Genomic DNA, 26,276 nt, shown 5'->3' with positions numbered 1-26,276 from the left:
TAGAATGACTACTGTAGGTTTTTGAAAACTAGCCTTTTAATCTAGAAAATACTAATTTTTACTACTAGCTCTCGCAAAGTACTTCTAAATTTGGTTGTAGATAAACAAGCTGATGACTTACATCACCTCTGGCACATAAAAGGTGAAGTAGATTAGTACAGAAGTGTAAACTTCAATATAATACTGTAAAATGATAGTACAATAAGGAGAAAGAAGTAGAAGAACAATGTTGGTTTTTATCACCTTAGGTACAAAAAGCTCAAAGATATCATAATTTCCTTCCTGTTATTTCCAAAACAATAGCAACACATTCTTAAAACAGTACTACAAAGTCAGCATAGAAACTTGAAACTAATAGTAATTTGAAAAAACATCTTAATCCTTATCATCAGCTTTTTCCCCCAGCATAATGAAATTTGAAATGAGTAAACAAAGAACAAATTGTGAAATTAATCTCTTTTGTTAGAGAATTTGTTAAGATGCTTACAGCTTAATTTGATCTTAAGTTAAAATAACAGGCTATTAAAAAATCATTCATATTACAAAACTAAATAAATTGCAAAAACTCAGAATAAAACCAATTATGTGTTATGGTAACCTATGTGAGCTCTATAAAACAGCTAATATCTTCCCTTTCATTTTGGACCCAGACTGAGAGTGGCGTGGTCCAACAAATGTATTTGGGGGAGAGAGGGAATAAATTGTCACACATGGCATTATTGAAGGAATGGGTCTAGAGAACACTTAGAGAACATGAAGACTATAGTTGTCACAGCAGAAGCAAATTCTGGACCACATTAATTTTAACAAAAACTGAGTTATCTGTTTCTTACTTGATAGGTACAATACTGGGCTATATGGGCCATCCTGTGTGATCTGATGTGGCAATTCTTACTCTTGCACCCATACTTTTCAAAGTACTTTCTGCTTCTGAGCCTTAGGATTCTGCTTCCAACAGTGGGTAAAAACAAATTCTTAGTCCTGATTGCAAGAATGCAGCAATTAACTAATGATTCTTCACAGTCACATTTTCTACTTTTCTGGCAGTCTGTAATTTCAGAACAGTCAGGGGCTTCTTGAGCCAGAGCTGACACAGTTACACTTTTGATTGATTTTTCCTGTCATGATGATTTTTTTTATTTTATTTTCAAATTAATGAAAACTTCCTATACCCACAAAGTTTTGTGGCAGAGGGTTCCATAGCTTAAATGTACATATATAAAGTATTTCTTTTAGCTTCTTTTGAACCTACTATGTACCAGCATCATTTGATGCTCCTAGCTCTTATAAACAGAAGAAACAGTGAACAATCATGTCCAATTCTTCAGACTTGTCACCTGGGACAACGAGATAGAAAAAAATCTAAAGGTCACTCATTAAAACATCTTACCATAAGCATATATACACCTAGACATGTCATCAATGAACTGCAGCTGTTCCCCTGATGATTTCTGTGTGAGTGTTAAGGTGCTGATTGTGCTTTTAAGTCTTTAACTCGAGTTCACTTACCCAAGGAACTCTCCTTTTTACTGTGCATTACTGTGCTTGCATCCTGTATATGGTCTGAAAAGGCTTGTTTTCCTCCCAAGGCATAAATATTTTATTTATTATGCTCTAATATTTCTAAAATTAAACTAGTATGCTGCTATCAACAGAATTATAGTACCTTTCAATTCAAATTTAATTAAGTGAAGTATCAACAGAAGCCATACTAAGAGTATTCAGGTAGAAAAATCTCAGATGGAGGAGTGTGACACAAGTTAATTTCCTACCTAAAGCATTAAAAGTTGCAATGTGTTCCCACATGTTCTCTGGTTGGTCAGCGTGGGGCTGCCAGAGAAGAGCATCAACATCATGCCTCAGGCAGAAGCATGGCATTTCTCTGGGATCCACAACAACTGAGAAAAGATACTGGTTGCTTCCAAGATTAATCTGAAAATAAAACAAAGAAATACAAAATATTGATTCAAAGCATAAATAGCAGATTCTGTCACACATACTGCCAAAGTTAGATGTTCGACAGCTTCATGTTTGTTAGTTGACAAAACGTTTGAATACATTATGCTGCATCCCACTGATCAACAGCTCAATACACTACAGGTAGCTAATACATTTCAAGCAGATGCAATTAAGTTTCTTGGGATAGTATTTAGGGAAACATTATGTCCACTACACAAGCAAATAGGAATGTGTTTTGTGTAGAAATGGTTTTCTAGGACAGAGGATCCTAACCTACAACTTCTGATGTTAAGAAAAGATTCTCTCTAAGTAATCACGTCTGGTTTTCTGCAGTGCCAACAGGGAAGGAAATACTGTCCCTCTGCAGTAAAAGTTGGTAACCACTGGAACAAGGATTAGTTAGAATACTAAAATTATGAAATTTCAACAATTTTTTATGTACTCACAATCACGTAATTACTGAATTTCAGATTAATTAATTAAGAAGCACACTCTTCATCAAATATGTCTATATCACCAAAAACATTCATAGAATCATACAATTGTAGAATAGTTTGGGTTGGAAGGGACCTTTAAAGGTCATCTAGTCCAACCCCCCTGCCGTGGGCAGGGACATCGTCAACTAGATCAGGTTGCTCAGAGCCCTGTCCAACCTGACTTTCAATGTTTCCAGGGATGGGGCATCCACCACCTCTCTGGGCAACCTGTTCCAGTTCAATAACCACTTCTATCCACCAGGAATGACCAATTACATAAGACAGACAAGACACACATATCCTGCTACCTGAATAAACAATAATAAGAATAAACAATAAAACAACATATATTTTGAGTTTTCTATGTAAAGCCTTCTAAAGGAATTTAATAGCAATACTTTTAATGTAGCACTATGACTAGCAAATGCTCAAAAAGGAAAGAACAATCTATTCCCTTAAGGTCTATCAAGAAAGAACACTGAGGAATTCCTGTTTGTACTCAGAGCTGGTCCACATTGTTCACGTTACCAGATGAACAAATATATTTGAATTATTTTTTATATTCAGAAGCTATGCCTGCAACTGCAACATGCAGGATAACACCCTAATACATGGTACGATATATTACTCCTCAATAAGCATTTCGGATGCTGACATTTGTTGACTAATCGTTCTCAAACAGTTGTCACAGCACTCTTTATTACACACATTGTGGCAATTAACTATGAACTGCAAGCCTTTTATGCTATCATTGTACAAATGTCACAGGATGCGGTCTCTGTCCTGAAGACCTTAATTTAATCTTAACATAAGATCCAGTGGACAGAAACAACAGCTACTGAGACCCAGAAATTTGTTTACTCGAGGTTATACAGTCCATGACAGAACTAATACAATTATTTCAGCTGATTAAGTTCAAGGCTAATGGCTCAACTTCAAAACAGCCTTCCATTACTACACCATTCAACAGGCATACAAATTCTTCAGTTGTATTAAAAATACAAAAGAGATTAAATAGTTCTCAGTCTCCATTAGGGCCAGATGCAATCATGAAATGAGGGTTAATAATTTTCTAAGCAACCAAGAGGCAAAGAAACACTAATAAAGATAACATCAAGAGCTCCACTAATAAGGTGCCTTAAGGAGAACAAAGCAGAAAACAGGAGGCAGGTATCGTATTGGTGCAATGTGCTGAGCAAAACAGAAAGTATGAAGTCTCAGTCCCTCAAACTTCCTAACATCTGAGAAAGGCTAGAAGTCAGCAGAGGTCAGGCAGATGGCACCGACAGCAGTGAGTGGAACAGACCTCTAAGGAGCACAGGAAAAATAGGCAGAATGAATGAGAAACAACTTGAGAAAGGGAACAAGTTGAGTCTTCTCATACATTCAGCTCAAGACTCACTCCATGGGCCCCTACTGCATGCTCACAGTGGCACCTGCCTCTCACACTGGGAAAAAGTGAATCATGGGGATTGCGCATCAGACACACTGGTGCGATGACACTCCACAGGGTCACAGACAGTAAGTTACAGTATGATTTGACCAGAAGAACCTGCTAGAAGGCCCAGCCTCCTCAGCTGTTTTTCATCAATGTGACCTCTGTTTTGCTGCTGGACAGCTAACCTCCCCAAAAGTCATCGTTATTACTTCTACTTTATTCCCCCACCTCCCAGGTGAGAAAAGCAAGTTGTTCCTGGAACACCAGAAGGAAATGAAGCGTGGCTTCCTACAGACTGGAATTACATTTCCCTAAGCTTCTCTTCCCCATAACTCCTTGTAGATTTCATCTCTCCTCACTTTTAAGCTCTTTCCTCCCATAATCCATACCTGCTTTGTTGAATATGAGGTAGCATAGTCTATGACTAATCCTGAACTTTGGCTGTGCTTACAGGCCAAACAGCTGCTGTCTTTTAAACTGGATATGGACTGAGTTACTGTGGTGGGTTTGACTTTGGCTGGCTGCCAGACACCCACCCAGCTGCTCTCTCACTCCCCCTCCTCAGCAGGACCGGGGAGAGAATAAGATGTAAAAGCTCATGGGTCAAGATAAAGACAGGGAGATCACTGACCAATTCTACCATCAAGGGCAAAACAGACTTTACTTGAGGAAAATTAATTTAATATACCACCAATTAAAAAGAAAGTAGGATGATAAGAAACAAAGACAAAGATTAAAAAAAACCTTCCCCATGCACTTCCCTGGTTCAACTTCACTCCTTCATTCCTGACTGCTCTACCTCCCCCACTACCAGCGTGGTGCAGATCACCCCACCCCCCAGGGGATGGGGGTTGGGGTCAGTCCATAACACTTCCTCTCTGCTGCTCCTTCCTCCTCATGCTGTTCTCCTGCTCCAGTGTGGGATCCCTCCCACAGGATACAGTCCTTCATGAACCACTCCAACGTGGGTCCTTCCCATAGGCTGCAGTTCTTCAAGAACTGCTCCAGCGTGGGTCCTTTCCACAGAGTACAGTCTTTCAGGAATGGACTGCTCCAGCATGGGTCCTCCACAGGCCACAGGTCCTACCAGAAAACCTGCTTCTGCGTGGGCTCCTCTCCACGGGCCACAGCTCCTGTGTGGGCTCTCCACTGGCTGCAACTTCCTCCAGGGCACATCCACCTGCTGTGGTATGGGGTGCTCCACAGGATGCTGCATGGATATCTGTTCCACCATGGTCCTCTATGGGCTGCAGGGGGACAACCTGCCTCACCATCGTCTTCCCCACGGGCTGCAGGGGAATCTCTGCTCTGGCACCTGGAGCACCTCCTCTTCATCTTTCCTCCTCTGACGTTGGTGTTTGCAGTGCTGTTTCTCTCATATTTTTCTCACTCCTCCCTCTCACTGCTGCTGCACAGCATTTTTTTACCCTTTGTTAAATACTTTTTCCCTGAGGGGCCATCAGCATCCCTGATGGGTTCAGCTGTGTCCTACAGTGGATCCATTGGAGCTGTCTGGAACCAGCTGTGTCTGGCACAGGGCAGCCCCAGTCTCTTCTTGCAGAGGCCACCCCTGCAGATCCCCAGCTGCCAACACCTGGGTATGAACACCCAAATACAGCTCTATGAGCTGAGGCTCCATGTGTAGGTGTCTCCCCTTTCTTACTGTTGTATCTCAACTGAAAGAAGTTAAGCATCTTTGACATGGGTAACAGACAGAGCACTCTTCTCATCCACAGCTCACTTCAGCATGCATCAGTCCTTTAGCTAAGGGAGAGGGTCGGACTTTGAGCAATCAACTCTTCTGAAACTTCTTTGAACTGAGGAAGTAGTTTCACAGAGAATCAAAAAACTGCACAAATGTTTACGGCACCACAGTAAAATCCCAACATTAGCACAAAAGTAACTTTGAAGTCACCAACAGTCATTTTAAGCCAAAGGTACAACAGTATATAAATTAAATTGTTTATATACGACAAGAAGTAAGCCTTACAGCACTCAGCACTGAATAATTTGTAGATGTCTTTCAACAGCAGCTACACATATTTTTAAGGGTCAAGCACTTAGTATTTTGTAAATCCCGTATCTAGTAAAACACACATCAAAATTTAAAAAAAAAAAATATTTTTTCAGAAGTACCATGTCAGAAATGTGATAGTTTTACAAACATCAAAATTTTAGTTTTAATAAACATCTGTAGTTAAGTAAAAAAACCCAAAACACCCAACATGCAATTTAAATCTACATGTGTGCTAACAATAATGTTATTACATATATGGTAAGTACAAGTGTCATGTTACTTAGCTATTGTTATTTTTTACATCGCAAACAGTTTTGAACAGACTAAAGGAATTAAGTTTTTTTTTCCAGGTTTCAGTAAATTTGTGGAATATGTAGAGAAATATTTTAAATCTACAGCACCTCAGCAAAGTAATTCTGAACTTTGATTACTTTTTTCCCCCAGAAGTAATTTACAGTGTTTTGAAAAATAAAATAAATGTTATTTAAGCTGGGTTAGTTGCCTATTTCACATGCAACAGAGATACAGACCACTTGGACAGACAGCCCAAACGCAAAAGAAGTTTTGTGAGTGTTGTCAGAACATGAGAAACTCAACTGCAATAAAGAACTATTCAAACTGAAACAGTTATTCAGGCAAAGCATCCAGAACCAGAAAAGCTCTTAAGGAAGACCTTACCTCTTCTCTTGTCAATCACCACTAGAGCATCTCCACTCCAACGGACATGCATAAATACATGACATGCTTCCCACATTCCCATAGCTCAGATGTAAGCATCTGTGATGTATTTCACAGAATGACATTCAGTTTTAGTTAACAGAGGTCATTCTGGCACCTACTGAGAAGGTAGACTCATGCTTCTATATAGGCATACAAGCAAGGGAAGAGTGATCTTTTATGTCAGCTAGTAGAAAATGAACGGAAGTTCTTCTGTTGTGTTTCCATAATCCACCTATCAACCAGAGGTCTCCTGCCACAAATCAACTGCTCTCTGAAATTACCTACTGCAATTAGCTAGTCAAAGACCTAGGTTTACGTAGTCCATTTCCTATTTTCTCCTTGCTCCACAAATCACTGGGAATACTCTTTTCTTTTGTATCTAAAACCAAGTAGCATCTCTTCCCTTAAGCCGTCCCAATTTTACTAAGTATTGGGATGCCTGCGTTTCCCCACTGCAAGCACACAGCACCACTTTGTACTTCAGGCATCTTTCAGCATTTTTTCAACTACTAATTTTTGTGCATTTTGTCATACATGCCTGCAACTGGTTTTAACAGGATGCATAATACACAACTTAAGCATATGGTAGTATACATATTAATCTACATAACATGGAAGGCAAACTTTATGTTGTAGATGCTACTGCAAGAAGTTCCAAAAACAAGATAGTGGTTTTAGGTAGCAAATACTTCACCTGACAAAGCCCCTCCCCTCCACAGCAAAAAACGTTGTCCATCATGCATCTCTAGTTTCTGACAGCTTGGTGTTGTGGTTTAACCTCAGCTGGCAACTGAGGACCACACAGCTGCTTGCTCACTCCCCCCGCCCCCAGTGGGATGGGGGAGAGAATATAATGGAATATATAAAGCAAGTGATGCACAATGCAATTGCTCACCACCCGCCAACCGATGCCCAGCCCATCCCCGAGCAGCGGCCCCCCCGGCCAGCTTCCCCCAGTTTATGTACTGAGCATGACGTCACATGGTATGGAATGTCCCTTTGGCCAGTTTGGGTCAACTGTCCTGGCTGTGCCCCCTCCCAGCTTCTTGTGCACCTCCAGCCTTCTCAGTTGGTAGAGCACGGGAAGCTGAAAAGTCCTTGACTAGTGTAAGCACTACCTAGCAACAACTAAAACATCGGTGCCTTATCAATTTTGTTCCCATCCTAAATCCAAAGCACAGCACTGTACCAGCTACTAGGAAGAAAATTAACTCTATCCCTGCTGAAACCAGGACAATTGAAAACACAACGCACTGGAGTTTAGGCCACTGTTAACCTAACTTAAAGAATTTATATTAATAAAGCAAATATTTCTCTATGGGAGAGACTGAATAACTGCATTTGAGCTGGAGGAGACAGACATCATTTTGCCACACAAGAACAGGCCAGTATAGCAATACATTTGACAGAGATTGCTGGCTGTCAAACCTATTTATTTCAGCTGGATCATTGCCATTGAAATGCACTAGAAAATGTCAAGAAAAATAGAACCAAATCTCTTTACAGAAAGATATCATTACATCATCAATGTTTTATATCCTTAAATTATAACTCAAGGTGGGAAATATTCTACATAAATATTTCATGGTCTTAAATTCTCTAAGATTCTGGACACACATTTTACAAAGTTCTCTCCAACTTAAGAGCAAAAAGACATACACAACTGTATACTGATGATGATGGTTTACTACAAAGGTGAAAAGCTGTATCAGCCACACTTCTGAAGGAATAGGCCCCTGAACTGCTAACAAAAAAAAAAAAAATTGAAAGAAGAACTAAATCAAAGTGAAAATATATTCCTGTATGGTGAAAAATCTACTGAAATATTCAGGCTCCTATGTTCTCCAACAAGGAGGAAAAACACAAGATCACATAGTTGAGGTTGGAAGGGACTTCTGGAGATATTCTAGTCCAATACTTACTGCTCAAAGTAGGGTCAGCTAGAGCAGGTTATACATGCATGAAAATTTCCTACCCACAGTAATTGTGCTTTGACCATAATGCTTAAAAGTACTCCAAAGGCTAATGTATTTAATGCCACCCATTTTTAAGAGCTCTTCACAAACACCCTGGAGTTCAAACTTGCTCCACAATGTCTTGCTGCCTGCTAGAAAGCAGTATACATCAGATCTGCCTTTCTTGATCCCATGATATCACGTTCCTCCTGGTCTATGAAATGTCTCTGGGGCACAGACTTCTTGGCCTGAACTACTGTTTCTTGTCCTGAAGGATAAGTTATTCAGAACTTTACCCAGTCTGGTCCTGAAAACCTCAAGGACAGAGGCTGCACATCCTTACTAGGCAACCCGATCCATGCTACAATCATGGTGTGAAAGTTTTTCCTTCCATCCAGTTTGAACCTCGTTTCTACTTACACCTGCTGTCTCTTGTTCTCTTACCACACATCACTGAACAGCTAAAATCCATTTGAACCGAGTTGCTATAAAATGTCCTCCTACCAATTACAGATATTATCTTCTGACAAATGTTACCTATCACACTGTATCCACAAAACAGACGACTTTGTCAGTGCAGCATGCTAGACTTTAAAATTAATCTTTTTTTTCTTTGGCAGCATAGATGCATGTACAGGCATATATATACACACACATATATATATGCATACACATACAGACATATACATATGTATCTGTACTGCCAAAGGAAAAAAGATACAAATTTTTTTTTTTTAAAAAAAAAAAGAACAAACCAAGATCTGCAAGACACAGACTTAAGACTTCTTCTAGAGCTTTTCTGAGGAAACGGGAAATTATGAACTGATTCAAAATCTTATCCTGTAACTTTGACATTTTCTGTACAAAACAGGTTATCCTATATATACTTTGCGTGACACAAGGTAGTGATGAGGTGCAACACCAATGTTTATTACAAGCTTAGTAGAGACATCTTGAAAAAAAACCCCTAACCCCCAAAAAACCCCAAGATGACAACTTATCTGTGACACTTTCATATGATTATTTTGTTTCCCGCTTTAGCCAATGGACCCAATCAAGTCCTAATTTACTGTTAGTCAAGGTTGCTTTACAGCCCAGATCAAGCCTCCTATTGAAGCATTTTGCTTACAATCTCTTCCTTCCAGTGTGATTGACAAACAAGTATCATAAAGTGATCTATGCTCCAGCTCCGTAGTAAAAAGGATCACCTTTCTACCAGGCTATCTGAAAAGTTACTGAGAAAAATGCAAGCTAAGGAATCTAGAAGAATTTTGTGCCACTGAAAAAGACCCCTTTCTTATCATCATTCTGACATAGCTTTGCTTTTTCAAATGGCTCACTTGTGAAAGTATATATATTTTTTAAATCAGAATAAAAGGAGCCTTGTTTTTACATTAAAATGACATTGAAGAACACATATTGGTTGATAATTTCTGTTGCTACTGCCATTTTACATTATGGAAGAAATTTATGTGGTTTCAAGAGTTTACACAGAGTTTTGTTCTGATAATATAACTCAACTTGCATATAAAAAAGATGTTTAAGAATATTTCTCTATAAGAATTTGCAGCACTTACTACATGAGTGACTTTCAAGGTATCACCATCAAATCTGCACAAGCTTGCACTATCTTCAAGAAAAGCATCACATTCTTCTAATTCTTGAGCATTACAAGGTGGGTTTTCCTTTTCAGGGTTTGGATTCTGAAATAAAAAGACAACGAACTACACTGAAAACCTGAGCTCCTGAATATATAATATATAAAAATCCCTTTTCATAACAACAGCATATATATTTATATAATATATAAAAATCCCTTTTCAACAGAACAGGAAGAATCATTTGCATCAAGCTATTATGTACTTATTCAAAATGAAGAGAACCATTTCTGTTGTGGAGGATAGCATGAGTGGTAGGTACAACAAAATCCATTTCAGTTTAAGGAAAGGTACATAAGCCACTAAAACACGGACAATAAATTCCCTTCTGTAAGTAGCAAAAGTATACAATTCTGAAAACCTACGCAGGTTTAGTAAATTTACATCAGTGTAAGCTCCTTTCAGATTGCCATTGGAAATGCTATTAAAAATGAATTAATTAATTTTGTAAGGTCTAAGTACATGCCTCCTTTTAGCTTTGCTAATAATTATTTTAAATTAATAATGTTGTTATGCATATTTTTCAAGGCACTCAAAACAAGAAAACATGTATTTTCTCACATCCCACAAGTCAAAGAAAGGAAAAACCGTCACTTTTACCAGTAATGCGAGAGCAAGATAAAACAATACTGCATACACAAACAGCTTACTTCTGCTAATGATATCTTCCTTGGATAATTTTCAAAACAATCAAGCTCTGTTACCTTTGTGATACATTTAAAGAACTAATTTAACAATAACAGAAAGGGACCTTTATTTAACAGAAGGCAAAAATATATACTTCCTTGTTAGTATGAATTAACGTTGCTTCTTGCACGAAAAAAAGACACCATCTTGACAACTAATATAAGCCGAAAGCTGAGGCCAAACAGAATGTGTAAGGAAAGATTAGACAGGGCACTGACTCATTCATCTGACAGGGAGAAGTTCTTGAGTTCCTGTGCTCCTTTCTTCATCCATTTCAGCTGATTATTAAGAACTTTTATTTTGGTTCGGTCCACAAAATGAAGAGATCAGCACAATTTTTTTTTTTTAATTGCTAAGACAATTTAAGTTCAAAGAAAACAAACATGAAGAGATAACAAAGAAACATCCTTAAATGACAGGAACCAGGAAAATTAAGTATCATATACTGCAGGCTAATGCACAAGACTTAAAACAGGGTATCTGTCTCTTTAGAGGCTAGACTTTGGGGTTCACCTCTCCTCTACCAAGCATTCTTGATGGCCTCTGGTTTACTGTTTCATCAGCTGGATTTTAAAAAACTTTCCAGGTAAACATCATTACCATAAGCAATTGAGATGACCAAAAAGAATTCATGCCTTTATTATACGTATGTAGCTAAAGTTGCAGTATAACAAAATACATAACATTTATTTAAATGAAGTTAGCTAAGGAAAGATTTTTTTTTTTACATTATCATTATTGCACAGAAGCTGAAAAGTTGTGACAAAAAAAAATCATCACTTTAAGCTCAGTAAGAGTTACAAAAGAAAAGAAATTTGAAGTTCTCAATAAATCTATGGTTAAAAGATGTACTACAATATCTTGCCCACAAATAGTGGGGGAGAAAGGAGGGAAATCAATTTGAACACTAAACAGAATTTATTTTAATAACACTTTTCAGCCTTCTTAAAAAAAAGTAATAATCCAAAACTAATATATCAAGACCCATAGGGAGTCACACTTCACAAGTTTTAGATGAGATGCTATTTTCTAATTAAACCAAATGGGGAAGTATCAAGCAAACAGCAGTCAAAACTTACATTTTATTTTAAGTAGACTCCCTGTATAACAATAATGCCAGAAAGTTCACGAGTCATGCTTATGCATTCCTAAATTTTCTTTTTAAAAATGTTATTTACACTCACAGTCTATAAGTCAAGTACAGTATCCCTAGGAAGACAGTATAAAAGTATTGCTAACCTATTGATAAAAAAGAAACAGACATCCTTCAAAATTACTTAAATCAACTGCTTTAAAACAAACTGCCACATCATAAGTGGTGGGAACAAAATTTATCTTCAATATTAAATCAGACTTCTGTTTTGGTGCACAGATGCTATCATGTAAGCTAAATTCAGCCCCCCATGAAGACGGTATTACTGTTAAAAGTATATTCACAACTCTAGTAGCATCAGTTTGGTAACAGTTTCAGTTAAAAATGAATGTAGAGTTAGGATTCTGAATAGTAAATGAACTGATGAGCTATGTCAATGAAGTGCAAATTAGGATACCAAGAAAAGACAACATGCAAATCTACAAGAACTTTAAATGTTTTAATTTCAATTCCTTACCATTACTTCAGAAGTAAGATGCATCAGGCTTTCAGTTATTTCAGAGCATTGGGAAGAGTCCATAATGAATTCCCCTCTTGTGTCACCAACTATTAGCTCTGGCCACCGGGGTCCCTCATTTTTCTTAATTAGAGAAATTTCCAAACTAAAACGCAAATAGAAGACAAAGAGTAGTACATGAAAACACTGTATCCATTTCTCAGATTAGTCAAAAAGCTCTAAATGTAGATTTGAGCATGAATTAATAATGAAAATTGCATAACAGAAACCTTTAGCATTCAATATATGAAATAAACTATTCTAATGGAAAATATTCTAAAGAAAAACAGACTAAGGACATGTGATTTCTAAAAGCCTAAGAACAAAGAGAATGTGTTCATGTAAGTGTCCTCAGAGTTTTCAATGTAAATGCAGTTTCCCCTGAAGGAGTCTTATTAAAATATTTTAAATACCATAGGAGATCACCTGTAAAGAAATCTATTTGAAGAGTGACAGAATTTTACTACAGAGGTTTATTTGAAACCTAAGAAGTACTTATTAGGGCTACTTAAGTGTGCACTACCTTTATATAACATCTAGGACAAAAATATTTGTATTTTATAGACCTCAGAAATACAAAACAGTTAATTATCTACATTGTTTATCTAAAATCACATCTCAGAAGAGATATGATTTCTGTAACCTGTCAAAAAAACCCCAACAAACTTAGAACCTGGTATAACCATTAGGAATAACTAACTAAATAAATAGAAAACAAGAGACTTAGCCCGATGAACCAACACAGGAATTCCATTTAATTACTGCGTTAGACCAACACGTGGGTATAATGATGAAACAACAGTTAGTTTTATTATATTCACTTTTTAGATACACTTATAGGGTCTACAATGACAGTCTTTTACCTGACAGAACAAGAAAACCTTCTAAGTTATTAACTACTGCATCATAGCAATAACTATTTGGTAAACTCTGAATCAGTTTCTGAAGCAATTACATCGGTATTAGAAATAGCATACTTTTACAGAAGATATTTGGAGCAAGTTTTAGACTTAACCAACAGATTTAAAGTGGTACCGCAGTACCAACACTAAGAACAGTGTAACTTAATATATTGAAATGTGTAATTACTATTTCCCATTAAAATAGAAGCCTGAGATTCATGCAATATTGCTCACTTGAATGAGTAATAAAAAAATTGAGTTAATCAGCTGAGTTATTTTTCACTATGATATCTAATAATCAACAACTGAAAATCACATTTGAGTATATATTAGTATAATCTATATACAAATATTAGTCCCTTTATTTAATTCTTTTGGAGAATAACTATCTTTTACGGTTAACCTTTTGGGAAAAAGCCAAGATTTTTGATTAGGGAAACCAAAGGAAAATCACAGAATCACAGAATATCTCAAGTCGGAAGGGACCCATACGGATCATCGAGTCCAACTCCCTGTTCCTCACAGGACTACCCAAAACTAAACCATATGACTATCAAAAGAAATTGAAAAAAATTTTAACTGGGAATATCTTGCAGCAAATGTCACACTAGTTTTTTTATTATAACCAAATCTCACAAAGTATATATACACCTATGTACTTCACATAGAAGTTCAAACAATGCATTACTGAAAAATATTGACATCAAGTTTGTCCAAGCACCCAGAAGTCAGTATTATCTCCACCACATCTTTTTTCACTTTGTATTTTAAATTATTATACTGGCAAGAATAACTACTGCCGTATGTATTACATACAAAGCAATATGCAAAACTATCATAAGATACAATATCTCAAATCTATAACACACAGCTCCCCAATTTCCACACTTGGGGAATGGTAGTGAAAATGTATGTATTTAAAAGTTATAATTTGAAACCGTAATGACTTTTTTTTCCTTTTTTCTACTTGAAACTCAGACTTCATGGTGTCAGAAAACTATGGTTAATAGAAAGTCTATTTTTCACTGAGTCTTCTCAAAAACCCTTCTTAGATGGCCACATTTTCCATAACATTATGGTTGGGAACATTACTGTGCCATTGAAATAAATCTGTATTCTCCCTACTTACTGCATGCTCGTTCACATTTATAGGATTAAAGTTTGTGCATCTCAAAACCACTCAGAGGAAACTAAATTGGAAACTCTGCAGGAAACTCTGTGGACCAAAAATGCCTAATGGAAACCTAAGGACAGATCTGAACTACACAAAAAGTTACAGGGTTTTTTTCATATCAATAAGCTTCACATATGCAGAAATAAGTTCTTGAACTGGGACTCTGAAACAGAAGACTGAAGTGCATACACTCTCATAAAACAGGTATTAGATACTGAAAAGGGGATCAATAAAACCACCTGCCCTGCTCTAAGGCTCTACCTGTTAAAAAATAAAATGCAATTTTCCTATTGTATGATTACCTTTATTACAATATATTGCATTCAGTATAACTAAACTGTAAAAGCAGTAATAAATCTACAGCAAAAAGGGGAAAAAATAAACCAAAGGAGCACTGATTATAAAACAAAGATAAGACAGACTGAAAGATTCTTTTACAAAATTGTAACACTGAAATTCGAATCTTGGATTGCTGGAGTCAAAAACAAGATTTCCAAGAAATATGCATGGTCAAAGGGATAATTTTTCTTCAGAAGAAATCACTAACTACAGCACAATCATATTTTATTGCCAGATGCATCGCAAGAACCACTTCTACACTACTACATTATTGGAAATTTCTTTCAACACCTGTACATTTTTGCTCAGAGCAAGTATTTGGTGGTTGTTAATCAAAGAAAGCTCAAAAAGTAAAAGAGTCAATAACTAAGAACTCAGTTTTCAATTAGTAAGTTTAGTTTATGGAAATGCAAAAGGGACTGTAGCAAAAGTAGTTAGCTAGTATTTACCTCTATATTTGTCAGAACCCATAGTGCTTCAAAGTAAAACTACATTGGATATTAACGATTGGTATTGGATTTTGCTCAGAGCAAGTATTTGGTGGCTGTTAATCAAAGAAAGCTCAAAAAGTAAAAGAGTCAATAACTAAGAACTCAGTTTTCAATTAGTAAGTTTAGTTTATGGAAATGCTGGAAATGCAAAAGTGCCAGTAGCAAACACTGTTAGCTAGTATTTACCTCTATATTTGTCAGAACCCATAGTGCTTCAAAGTAAAACTACATTGGATATTAATGATTGGGATTGGAAAACAAGAGGCCAAGCAGAGAAGACATTCCAAAATACCTTGGAAATGGACACAACTAATGCATTCCTCCCACCGCTGTCCCATGTCCAGGAGGCATACCGTGGCCATTAATACATTAGGAACTTTAAGGCAGAGTTTTTCTTAACCAAAAAAATTCTTGATCCTTAAACCTAGTAAATAGATTTAAGCACTTTGTTGCACTCATGTACTGACTCTGGCTGGGACAGAGTTAATTTTCTTTATAGTAGCTGGTGTGATGCTATGGTTTGATTTGGATAAAAGACAAATATGTTTAATGATATAGGCAAGTTTATACTTTGCTAAATTTATGTCCTTTATCACAGAGTATTTGCAAAACTTTCCCTGTGAGAAATTTTTTTTAATCTTATTTAAAGGAAATACCTCTATTTCCATAGAAACAACTCCTTTCTTCTTATATTTTTTCACATGATGACACCATATATGGAAATTACTCTTTAAGCAACCATTTAACCAAACCTGCTTGTTTCAAGAAATAGTGGCTCATTACTTTATCCTAGGAGAGAGCAAAAGCAGTAAATGTCCAAATATGTATAACACACCGACAGACCTTGTTGCTTTTCTTATACTTGTTGGAAGAGCCAAGACAAATTCCATCATGAACCACATCCGAACAATGCCACTTGAAACAGTTTTACTTACTGACTCATTTCCCTGCATTCCCCCCTCCCCCATCAGCCTGTATCCGTCTTCCCCACCCTTTATCTTATGTTTAAATAATTTCTTTGGTTCAGGACTTAGCCGATGGTTCTGCATTTACAGAATGATCCACACAAGGTGCTTCCAGTCCGCAACCAGTGTTACATGTCACAGAGCTTGTGACAGACTAAACCCCAAGGGTTGGAATGTGACTCACTGAACAAACCCCTAGAATGGAAGATCGCTGGTGGAGATGGGGATGTGCCCATGAAGCTCAGGGAATAATGCAAAGAAGCTGACCTTGTCTCAACACAAAGGGTGGCCTTCGTTTTAGATAAACAGCTATCAACAGTTGAGTGGATCAACTGGTGGTGTAAATGTTTCTCCTTGAGTTCATTAAAAGAGTGTGAATACCTCCCAGAGTTAGCCAGACCAGCATGGGGGGAGCGAATATGTGGCTCAGCCCAGGCAGAGTACAAAAACTAGACAACTAACAAAAGAATCTGGAAGAGAGCAAGGGGCTGGAGCTGGCTTCAACCCACGTATTCTTTCCCGGCAATTGGGGATGCTCAGCGTTGTGACGGTGAGATAGAGACTGGTAATGGGAATCACGTTGGTATTGTGACTAAACCATGTATTGCAATTGCTGTATTTTGCCAAGCGTAACTTGCATATGTACTGAGTTTTCAGTGTGTTTTGTATCACTCTGCTAAATCAGAAATCCTGCGTAACATCAACTGTCTTCAAATGAGTAAATTTGGTCATTACACCCTCCATGCATGGAATATCTAAAACAACCTGGTCAGAGTATTGGACTCTGACAGAGCAACACATAACAGCTGCAGCTCATAGTCTTATTTTGGTTGAAGTGAACAAACCAGCACAAATACAGAAGATATTTGGATACAGAAGGTATCTTACAAGGAGTACCAGAGGTAGCCAGTTAAAAAAAGATTAAGTTTTCATCCTGTAGCCCACTACTGCAAATATGGCCTCTAACAAGTTTAAGAAAAAAAAATTAAACCTCAGAAATTTAATACTGTAAAAGACACTGGAAAACAACTGATTTAAGTTCATTCTTATTTAAGTACGGACATTCCTACTACTCTGAACTCCTTTTGTGATTACACATTAATTATAACAGCTGTGATATTAACTAAGGCTACAATAAATACCAAATGTATAGATGGCTAGCACTGGTTAGAATACCTGTAGTGAAGAAATATTTGGGTGCCTAGATTCACAGATATTACAAAGAGAATACTTGAAAAACCTGGACAACTCTATCTTGCAATAAGACTATATATATCAATATCTGATAGCTGTGGACTTACGCACAAATCCCTACTTGAACATTTAAGAGACTAATATGAGACTTTAAATAATGAAATACACCCCTAGGTTAAATAAACAATGCGCTGAGTTACAGACTGCAAAATGTACGAACTTTTCGAAGTTCAGAAGTATGATCACAAAGCTCTTAGAGCAGAAAATGTTTAATCTGTTCCAGACTTTCAAACCCACCTCCCTCAGGCAGACAAACAGAAACCCACCAGTGCAACTGACAAGAGAAGCTATAAAAATTCCAGGGTACTTTTACAGGTAATATGGGCCTAAGGTACAAAGAGGAATAAGATCATTAAGGTGTGGATCACCTGCCCGTTTTTCGTCATGCACATACTGCATTTCATTCATCATGACTTAAGTCTTACTTTGAACCATTTAGATGGTGCTTCAGTTCTAGCTGTTCTGACCAGGTAGCACAAGGGGAATTACAACTGCCAAAGATGAGCAAAGACTTTCAATCCCTCTTGTAAGTGGAAGGATCAAGAGGAGTATACTTAGCAGCATTTAAGCATTCAACAGCTCTCTCAGTTCATGTCCTACAAGGTAGGACAAAATGGTGCATGTAAGTGTTCACTTCACCTGTTAACTGCAACAAAGAAAGTGCCTTATAACACAGGCTTTTCGGAAGGGTACATTTCCAAATATATAGGGATTTCACATTCGCTTTTACATGTGCAGAAACACATGTGGAAATAAATCTGAATACATAAGTATGTATAAGTCACCTTCCAGATATGAAGCATTTTTACTGATGCAAATGCAAACGTTGTAGACAATTTGCACCCACAAAAAACCCTAAACCAATGGTTGAACACTTCTTGTCACCGAGATCAGTTTAGGGCTCTGAAGGGCCCTCTGGAGGCTCTACTAATGATGTAGAGTCTATGTAGCAACCAAAATTAGATGTCCAGAATTAGGTTGCCATTCTGTACCAGAGAACTAAAATTCTAGAACTAACAGGTTTTGAAAAAAAAAAAAAAAGCAAATTTGACTCTGGTTTAGGGAGCTCTGAATTATTTTTTTTTTCCCTCTCCATTCCTTGGTGTTTTTATTTCAGAAAGAAAGAGACAACTAAAATTTACTTCTCAAGCAAAACCATGAACATTTCTATTTCAGGTCTACAGCATGTTAAGTTCACACAGATTAATTTTATATTATGTACATAATGTACAATGAATTAGGAAATATATAATAAGGAATTTATAAGTCAGATCTGGTGAATTTCTGTTACATTATTACCAAAAAAGCTTCTGTTTGTGGAAAGCAGAAGTAGAAGAGAAATTATTAACACAAACAACAGGGTAAAAGTAGGCTAATCAATCCTAAAATTTAGTGAAAAAAAAAATTGTTCAATCAATTAAGTTAACTTTGCTTACAAAGCTATTTTTAACATTTTGATAGCTGGTTTTTTTCCTGGCTATTTGGAAAAAAATAAAGTCTTTCTTTAGTACTTCAAAATATGATACGCTGTCTTTATGAAAATCATTTAACAGTTCACCTATTCACTCTTCTACTGAGATCAACTAGAAGTGAATGGACAAGATTATTCTCAAAGAGAATAAAAAAAACAGGCAGTCATACAGACAGGTGGTCATACAGACATGCATGGGTTAATCTCCAGTAGCTCATATCACCAAATACTGTTTTAGAAAGGCAACTGACAACATTAGAACAGGACATTAACTCTGGCTGCCAATAAACACACTCAAAACATGTGAACATAGTGCGAGGAGGTTAACATTATGAGCATCAATGTAGCCTAGTGTTGCAAAGAACTCTGCTTCACAGCTCAGTAGTAGAAACTCTTAATTTCCTGGTCTGATACAGGTATAGCTGTCAGTACAGACATAGTGCCTTTTTTTTCTGAAAAAGAAAAAAAATAATTTATTATTTTGGAAGGGCTGTTCTATGTTGTTGTAGAAAATAGCTAGTCATGTAGCTCATAAGCAAGTAACTGTAAGAGGAGGGGATTACTTTCACAATTAGATAGAGTATTGTGAGATAGTATTGCAAAAGCCAGTGAACTATTTTCAGCAGAGGAGATAGATTCTTGTAAGGAGGGATGCAGGGTGTAGCATTAAATGAGTGCATTCCCAGAGTGGCCAGAAGTCAGAAATATGGCATACACTTTGAAATAAATTCCTACCAATAGGAACACTAAAAACCATATACAATACCTTTTGTTCTCTCTAATTATCCATGTGCAGCTTTCATGGTCCACAGATGAATAGAGTTTTCCTTCCACCAAAGGAGGCTGGTCTTTCAGGGTAACACATATGTTGTCAGGGGAAAAGCGTACTTTTATGTCATCCTTAGTGATGTCTTGAGGAATGTGAACTGTTACTGTCACATCATCTTCAGTCTGCTGCCAGTAATAGAGAGGGTCTACAATTGCAAACATGCAGAAAAATACAAACTAGATTACAAATGCTGTCCTGGATTCCACGGCATGCAGTGCTGGGAGATACAGAATAGAAGTTTGTGGAAGACTGGAAATTAACTTTCACCTTGAACACTTTACATAAAATATATTCTGATTACAAAATGGAGAAACATTTTTTAGCAATCAAGTTCATTTGTGTCCCTCGTCTGGAGAGCAATTTATATTCATGTCTATACTCAAATATGCCGATAGAGTTATACAGTAGGCACTATTAGTCTAAGTTTATTGTAGCATACAAAATTGATAACCAAAATGTACTTAAATTTACTGAAACATTAATGATTAATAATTTGGTTGAAGAGACATCAGGTGCAGTGGTACTGACAAGCTACTGCATGCTCAGAAGTATATGCCATTCCGAGATGTGAACATTTTTTTCTTACCTATTTTGCCAGAAGCTACGCTGACTATTCAATAGAAATGATTTTAGAAGACCAAGTAGTCTTCATCTGCCTCAGTTGATGGAGATGAGATAAAACTGCCTGCCCGGGGGTAATGCTTGACTTTTGCTCCTGGGTCTAGAATCTGCCTGATGTCTATCTTGATTATTAAACTGCTACAAGAAGTGGCCTTTTAAGAGAAATGTTTATACAAAAGGAAGGCTGTGAGAGCATGATTGGGTAGTGCACAGTTGGTCACAGAAAACACAAATAGAGATGCATTCATTTTCTGAAGAGTAGTCTTGTACATGTTACCTTCCTATTTGGAGGAAAAGTAAAGTGTGGATAGAGCCTTTGGAAGCTCTCAACCTGTCACAACACAATACAAGGTTTAGTTGATCTAAGCTTCATGTCAGCAACTGTGACTCTGGAGGGGCTCTTACACTGTTGTCTGTTATCATGGATTTCCTGTTTGCAATGGAACAGTCACAGGTGCTACAAATATACTTCCCAGAAACTATTAGTATCTGAGATATGACAGCCTTCAAAATTCTAAACTTGAGACAGACTGTATCTAATAGTGGAAGTCTTAATTTGTAAGAAAACTGAATGACACCAAAAAAGTAGCTTAGCCTTCCCCCCTCCCCTGTCTTCAAGACAGCCTTCTCATAAGCTGTCAAAAACATGTAGAGAAGACTATGAAAGAGCAAACTAAAACCCAAAATACCAATGTGCAACATAACCACCTTAATGTTTCTTTATCTATTTTGTAAATTCCTATTAAAAAATAGAGTTCTGTTGCTGGCACATCTTGTTTCATTATCTGATACCTATTATGCCTGCAATTTTATATAACCATGCAACTAAAATTATAGCCTACGTTAAGTTTAGCAAAAGACAAAGTCTCTCTTAAAGAGGAGACTTCCCTCTAAACTAGGAATTCAGGTGTCAGTACTTTCTCTACCATTAGATTTTTGTGCCATGAGAGTTTTCTCAAGGTATTGCTGCAAACAGTACTCCACACATTACAGATTTCTGAGCTTTGGCAACAGCATATGTGCACATACATGCATGAAATGAGCTATCCTAAGAGCCATATAGTGCTATTTACTGTGTTTCTTTAATCACACCGAACACACAACTCAAGAAGCTTTTAAAATCCTTAAAACATTGAACTAGCTAATTCAGGTGACAACTGCATAGACATTGCATTATGGTGCTCAGTGCACTGAAGAACTCCTTTGCCTCAAGATTTATACAAACAGACTATTCTTAATACAATTACATTTACAACGTCTCAGTTTTCACAGTGTATAACATTAATACATTCCAGAAAATGGATCTTTCTGTATTGTTTCCCAAACAGATTTTTGTGCCATGGACAAAGATTGTGCAAGGATCATTCAGGTAGGATTCATTCATTAACTAATGTCTCATATTCAGAAGCAAAAATCAAACCTGAAACAATGAAATATAACTTCATAAACATACACATTACAGAGCTCAGTGATATTTAAGATAAAACAACTTTATTAATAGGTTCTTACATGCCTAATTTTGTTTTGATCTAAAAGAAAAAAAAAGTACGGATGCCTTTTGTTGAAGTTCATTATTTTTTCTGAACTGCTTTCCCACTGGAGAAAAGACAATCTTTTACAGGATTCTCATTCTTTAAAAAGTTTTGGTTTATTTTTTTTTTTTAATTTAGAAAGGCAAGAGTAAATTACATATCAGAGAGCTTTCTGATGAAAAACTATTTGGGGGAGTCAATGGGTGCCACACTGCCCTCTCTCATCTAGGAAGGAAGACTGGCTTCTTAATTTGAGTATGTCAGCCAGATGCCTAAATTTAGGTGGTACCTTAGCAATTCAACTGCTAGCAAATACTTCGTATAGTTCTGTTTACAAAATATCATTTTCCTTAAGGACAACAAAATTCTTTAAGTGTCTCCTATCCAAAAAAGCTTCTCAAATAGGTTTATGCACAATACAACTTCCCAGGGTGAAAACACACAAAAAAAGCCAATCTGTCCTTAAAAAAAAAAAAAAAAAAAAGAAAATCTGGAGATAGACATTAAGACAAACATTTACTGCTAGAATTTCCAAACAGATGCTAAACTGACAAGCTATTTTTTAAGCCAAAAGAGAGAGTAGCCTATCATAATCTGCCAGGTAAGTCTTACCTTTCGTTTCAGTTGTTGCTTTTGCATCATCATTTTCTTCTAATTGGTCGTCTTCATCTCGTACAAATTTGAAGGGTTTGTAGGAAACAATCATTAGACCATCCCCACTCGGCTCTATTGCTGCGTAATGGGGGACTGATTTTCCTTGTAAAAATCTCCTTTTAAAGATTTCATATCTATGACCACCTATAAAATTTAAAAAAACAAAAACAAAATCTTACCGGTAATATTTTTCTAGAAGACAAATTATTATATGAGAATTTACACTAAAAAATACTAAGCAATCCTACCAGTTAAATCACAGTACTGTAGTTTAAAAAGAAATTTCTGAGAGTTCGGTTTTCCAAGGAGTTTGTTAAATACGTAGACCCTAAAGTTAATCTAACATTGCCCTTTTTTCTTACGATGGCTTTGTTGACCACAGCTAGCCCAGCAATTCACAAAACCACTCACAGCCTCTGTACAAACAAGTTTTCCAAATAGTTTTTGAGCTGCTGTAAAAACTTGAGAAGCAATGAAATAGCTAGCGGTAACGCTTTATTCATAGCGGAAAATGCCCACCTTCCTCAACTTCTGTAAAACACTGCCCTTTAAAAGGGAGGTCCCAGAGGTTAGCTACTGGTGTCAAGGACCATGCCATTCCCTACCGTGCTCCCAAACCCATGAGAACTGATGACTCAAAACACCACTAAGGTGACAGGCTCTAGGACAACGTTTGTTCTTTTTCCATTGGAATCTCACTGCCCGCAGAGTCCTCAGTAATTGATCAACTTCTGAATAACAACAGATTGTACAAATGGATTTTTAGCAAAAAACTAACAACTTGATAAAATTCTCACAGGTGATAAAATTATCCACAGAAATTGTTTAGTCTTTCACATTTATGCTTCATCTCTTCATTAAAAAGAAATCACTGTACTCGTAACTACAGCTTGACTTGAAAGAAACTGGGAACTCATTAGCAGAGACATTAGACAAGACCAGACTATGATGGTAAAAATCATCTATACCACTCTAGTACTCCAAAATGTATTCCTGTTTGACCTCAGTGTTAAGCTTAGAGAAACATCGAAGTCACAGAAGAATACAGAGCATCATGGATAAGCCGGGTATAATTTAGGTCCTCTCAACTGGTTATCTTGTTTGCTAAGCAAGAAGTGGAGTAAAGAATAAAAACCAGGCTATAGCATAGTTCTGGTACTTAGTGGTGTTAACTAAAGGCCCCTCCTTTTTCCTAAAAAGTTTGGTCGGGGCGGGGTATTAATTGAAGAGACTCAACCATTCTAATTCGAGACTGAGCAAGAGATCTATAGAGTCAGAAGAATCCAGGCAACAGGGTAACCTGCTTTAAAAATTAACAAATTACCTCGGCTTAGATACATGACCCAAAAGAGCATGTCTTTGTTATAGTGGGAAGTTAGCCACTCACTGAATGCGCTGCTATTTAACTGTCCGAATTTAACTGTGCACTGAAACATATCAAATTTGTTTGCACGTCTCTCTTACAGCATTTGCTCACTTATTAAAAGCCTCTACAGCATCACAACTTATTGTTGCGATGTCTACAAAACCTTCTGCAGAGTATTTTCAATCATCAACATGTTTAAATGTTTTAAGTAAGTCTTTATGGTGTTTTTGTTAAGTTTATACGACACGATTTTTCTTGTAAAGAAGGTCAGAAGAAAGCTAAGCATGTAACATTTTCTGAGTCTAATAAAGCGGCATGGTGGTTCTTCATTTCAAGCTTTTACAGTGAGGATTCCTAAAACATTAGAGAACAACAAGCTTTGAAAGGGTACACCTTTGTCACAACCCTCTGAAGTACCACACAACATGTGAACAGACCTAACCCCTGCTTCCATTCAGACTCATTTTCATGCTGCCATTTTTTGTTCTTTGGTAATACAATAGCGGTAGGTGTGATCACTTTTTCTAGCCAACCAGACATGGCAGAGACTCTCACAGTTGTTGGTGTCAAGAGACTTAACTATGTTTCAAGGCTTTGCTTTGATAAAGCGTAGATTTTGGTAATCTGAGAAACGGCTTGTTGATTAACTACTTACTTCTACTGCAATCTGATTTGATAAACTGCAGAGTTTCAAGAAAAGTTAAGCATAGCGATTGCCTACTGATGAGAGAGGATGTAAAGCAGTGTAATTCCTCAAAACAGCTTTCACCTCTGAGACTGGTTCATCCATCACTCTGATTTGCAAGGTGCTTATTTAGAAGAAATCAAAACTTGTTTCTCTCTTCATAATGAAAGTTTGCTTTGAATCTTGTTATTTACATCTCTGCTGATTGTAATTACAAAAATTCTGTCTGTTCCTTGGAAATGCTGGAGAACTGGCAAGATTTTGGGGAAGATTTTTAAATCCACTTCTATGGAAAAAGTTTCTTTCCATGAACATTTGTCTTAAGTTCTAAAAAACACACTGTAAAAAAGAACTTGTTTATGAAAATATACAGTATGATAAAATATAGTACAAGTTTGTGTTAGTGCTCTCTTTAAGCAACGGTCTTCAGTTCTACACCGGCAGTATTACCGATTTAATTTTTCTCACAAGATATAACCAGTACTGTTCAGAGTTTTCTTTCTCTTGTTGAGCTGGCCACAAAAGCATAAGGCAATCTCTCGTGGCTTTCTGGCTCTCTTCGAAGTATTTCCATCACCTAAGGTTTCAACAGCAGACAACGTGAATAAAGCCACTCGTTCTCCTATCCATACTATATGTAGGAGACCGAGGAGCATTTGGATAGTAACATCGCAGAATGCAATCAGCTGCTTTAGTTCAAGTAATTAAAGATCTTGTTTCTATCGGTATCAAAATCATACTTTTTGGAAGATAATGAACGAGACCACATCACAGTCTTCCCAAAAGGTCAGTTCATTTAATCCACACATCTTTAAATCAGACGCTGAAGCATGGGGTCTTGTATCCTTTATAGAAATCATGATATTTAAGGTAAGTATATATGGTCATACTGAACAGATAAATTACCATTTGCCAAACTTTATTAGGGTAATACATTAATTAGTAGGTATTAATACACTAACATGTTTTTAATGTGTTGGTCTAAAACTAAATGAATAACTTCATACTCTTTCATAGTAGCAAAACCTAGTATACAGTATTTACTTTTTATGCTACAGTTCTTACATTTATCTCACACTAATTCCAATCCCAGAACACTGTGAATTGGAGGCTAAAAAAACCCCAAAAAACCCAAAAGGTAACCAAACCAAAGCTCATATCCGGCTGTCCAACATTTTGAAAAGTAAAACAGACATTAGTTAGAAATAGTTCTGTATAACCTAGATTTTACGAGATCAAGCCAAACAGGAACTGCATTTCATTATGTCACAAAGTAAAGTTCTATCTTGTTTTCTAATTACATTAACCACACACGTATAAAACTTTACTTAGAATCATAGAATCATTAAGGTTGGAAAAGACCTCTAAGATCATTGAGTCCAACCGTCGATCCAACACCACCATGCCCACCAAACCATGTCCCTAAGCGCCTCA

The 26,276-nt window shown here is 36.8% G+C and overlaps 1 protein-coding gene across 1 annotated transcript in view; it reads right to left on the bottom strand.

Moving 5' to 3' along the window:
- Positions 1-1,772: 1,772 nt before the first annotated feature.
- The window catches only part of NUDCD1 (NudC domain containing 1), a gene marked incomplete at its 3' end in the record, with an annotated part of 50,157 nt that continues 25,653 nt past the window's right edge, over positions 1,773-26,276 (bottom strand). Inside the window, exons 5-9 of the mRNA XM_009327155.1 lie at positions 22,750-22,935; positions 19,922-20,129; positions 12,521-12,665; positions 10,143-10,268; positions 1,773-1,932 (exon numbers count right to left, since the gene is read on the bottom strand). Of these exons, the coding sequence (XP_009325430.1) occupies positions 1,773-1,932; positions 10,143-10,268; positions 12,521-12,665; positions 19,922-20,129; positions 22,750-22,935 (825 nt within the window). The remainder of the gene's footprint in view (positions 1,933-10,142; positions 10,269-12,520; positions 12,666-19,921; positions 20,130-22,749; positions 22,936-26,276) is intronic.

The sequence above is a fragment of the Pygoscelis adeliae genome, unplaced genomic scaffold (assembly GCF_000699105.1).
Source record: "Pygoscelis adeliae isolate BGI_AS28 unplaced genomic scaffold, ASM69910v1 Scaffold911, whole genome shotgun sequence".
In the NCBI taxonomy this organism is placed as follows: Eukaryota; Metazoa; Chordata; class Aves; order Sphenisciformes; family Spheniscidae; genus Pygoscelis; species Pygoscelis adeliae.
Note: the sequence above shows the minus strand (reverse complement) of the source record. Positions and strands in the feature narration are given on the sequence as shown.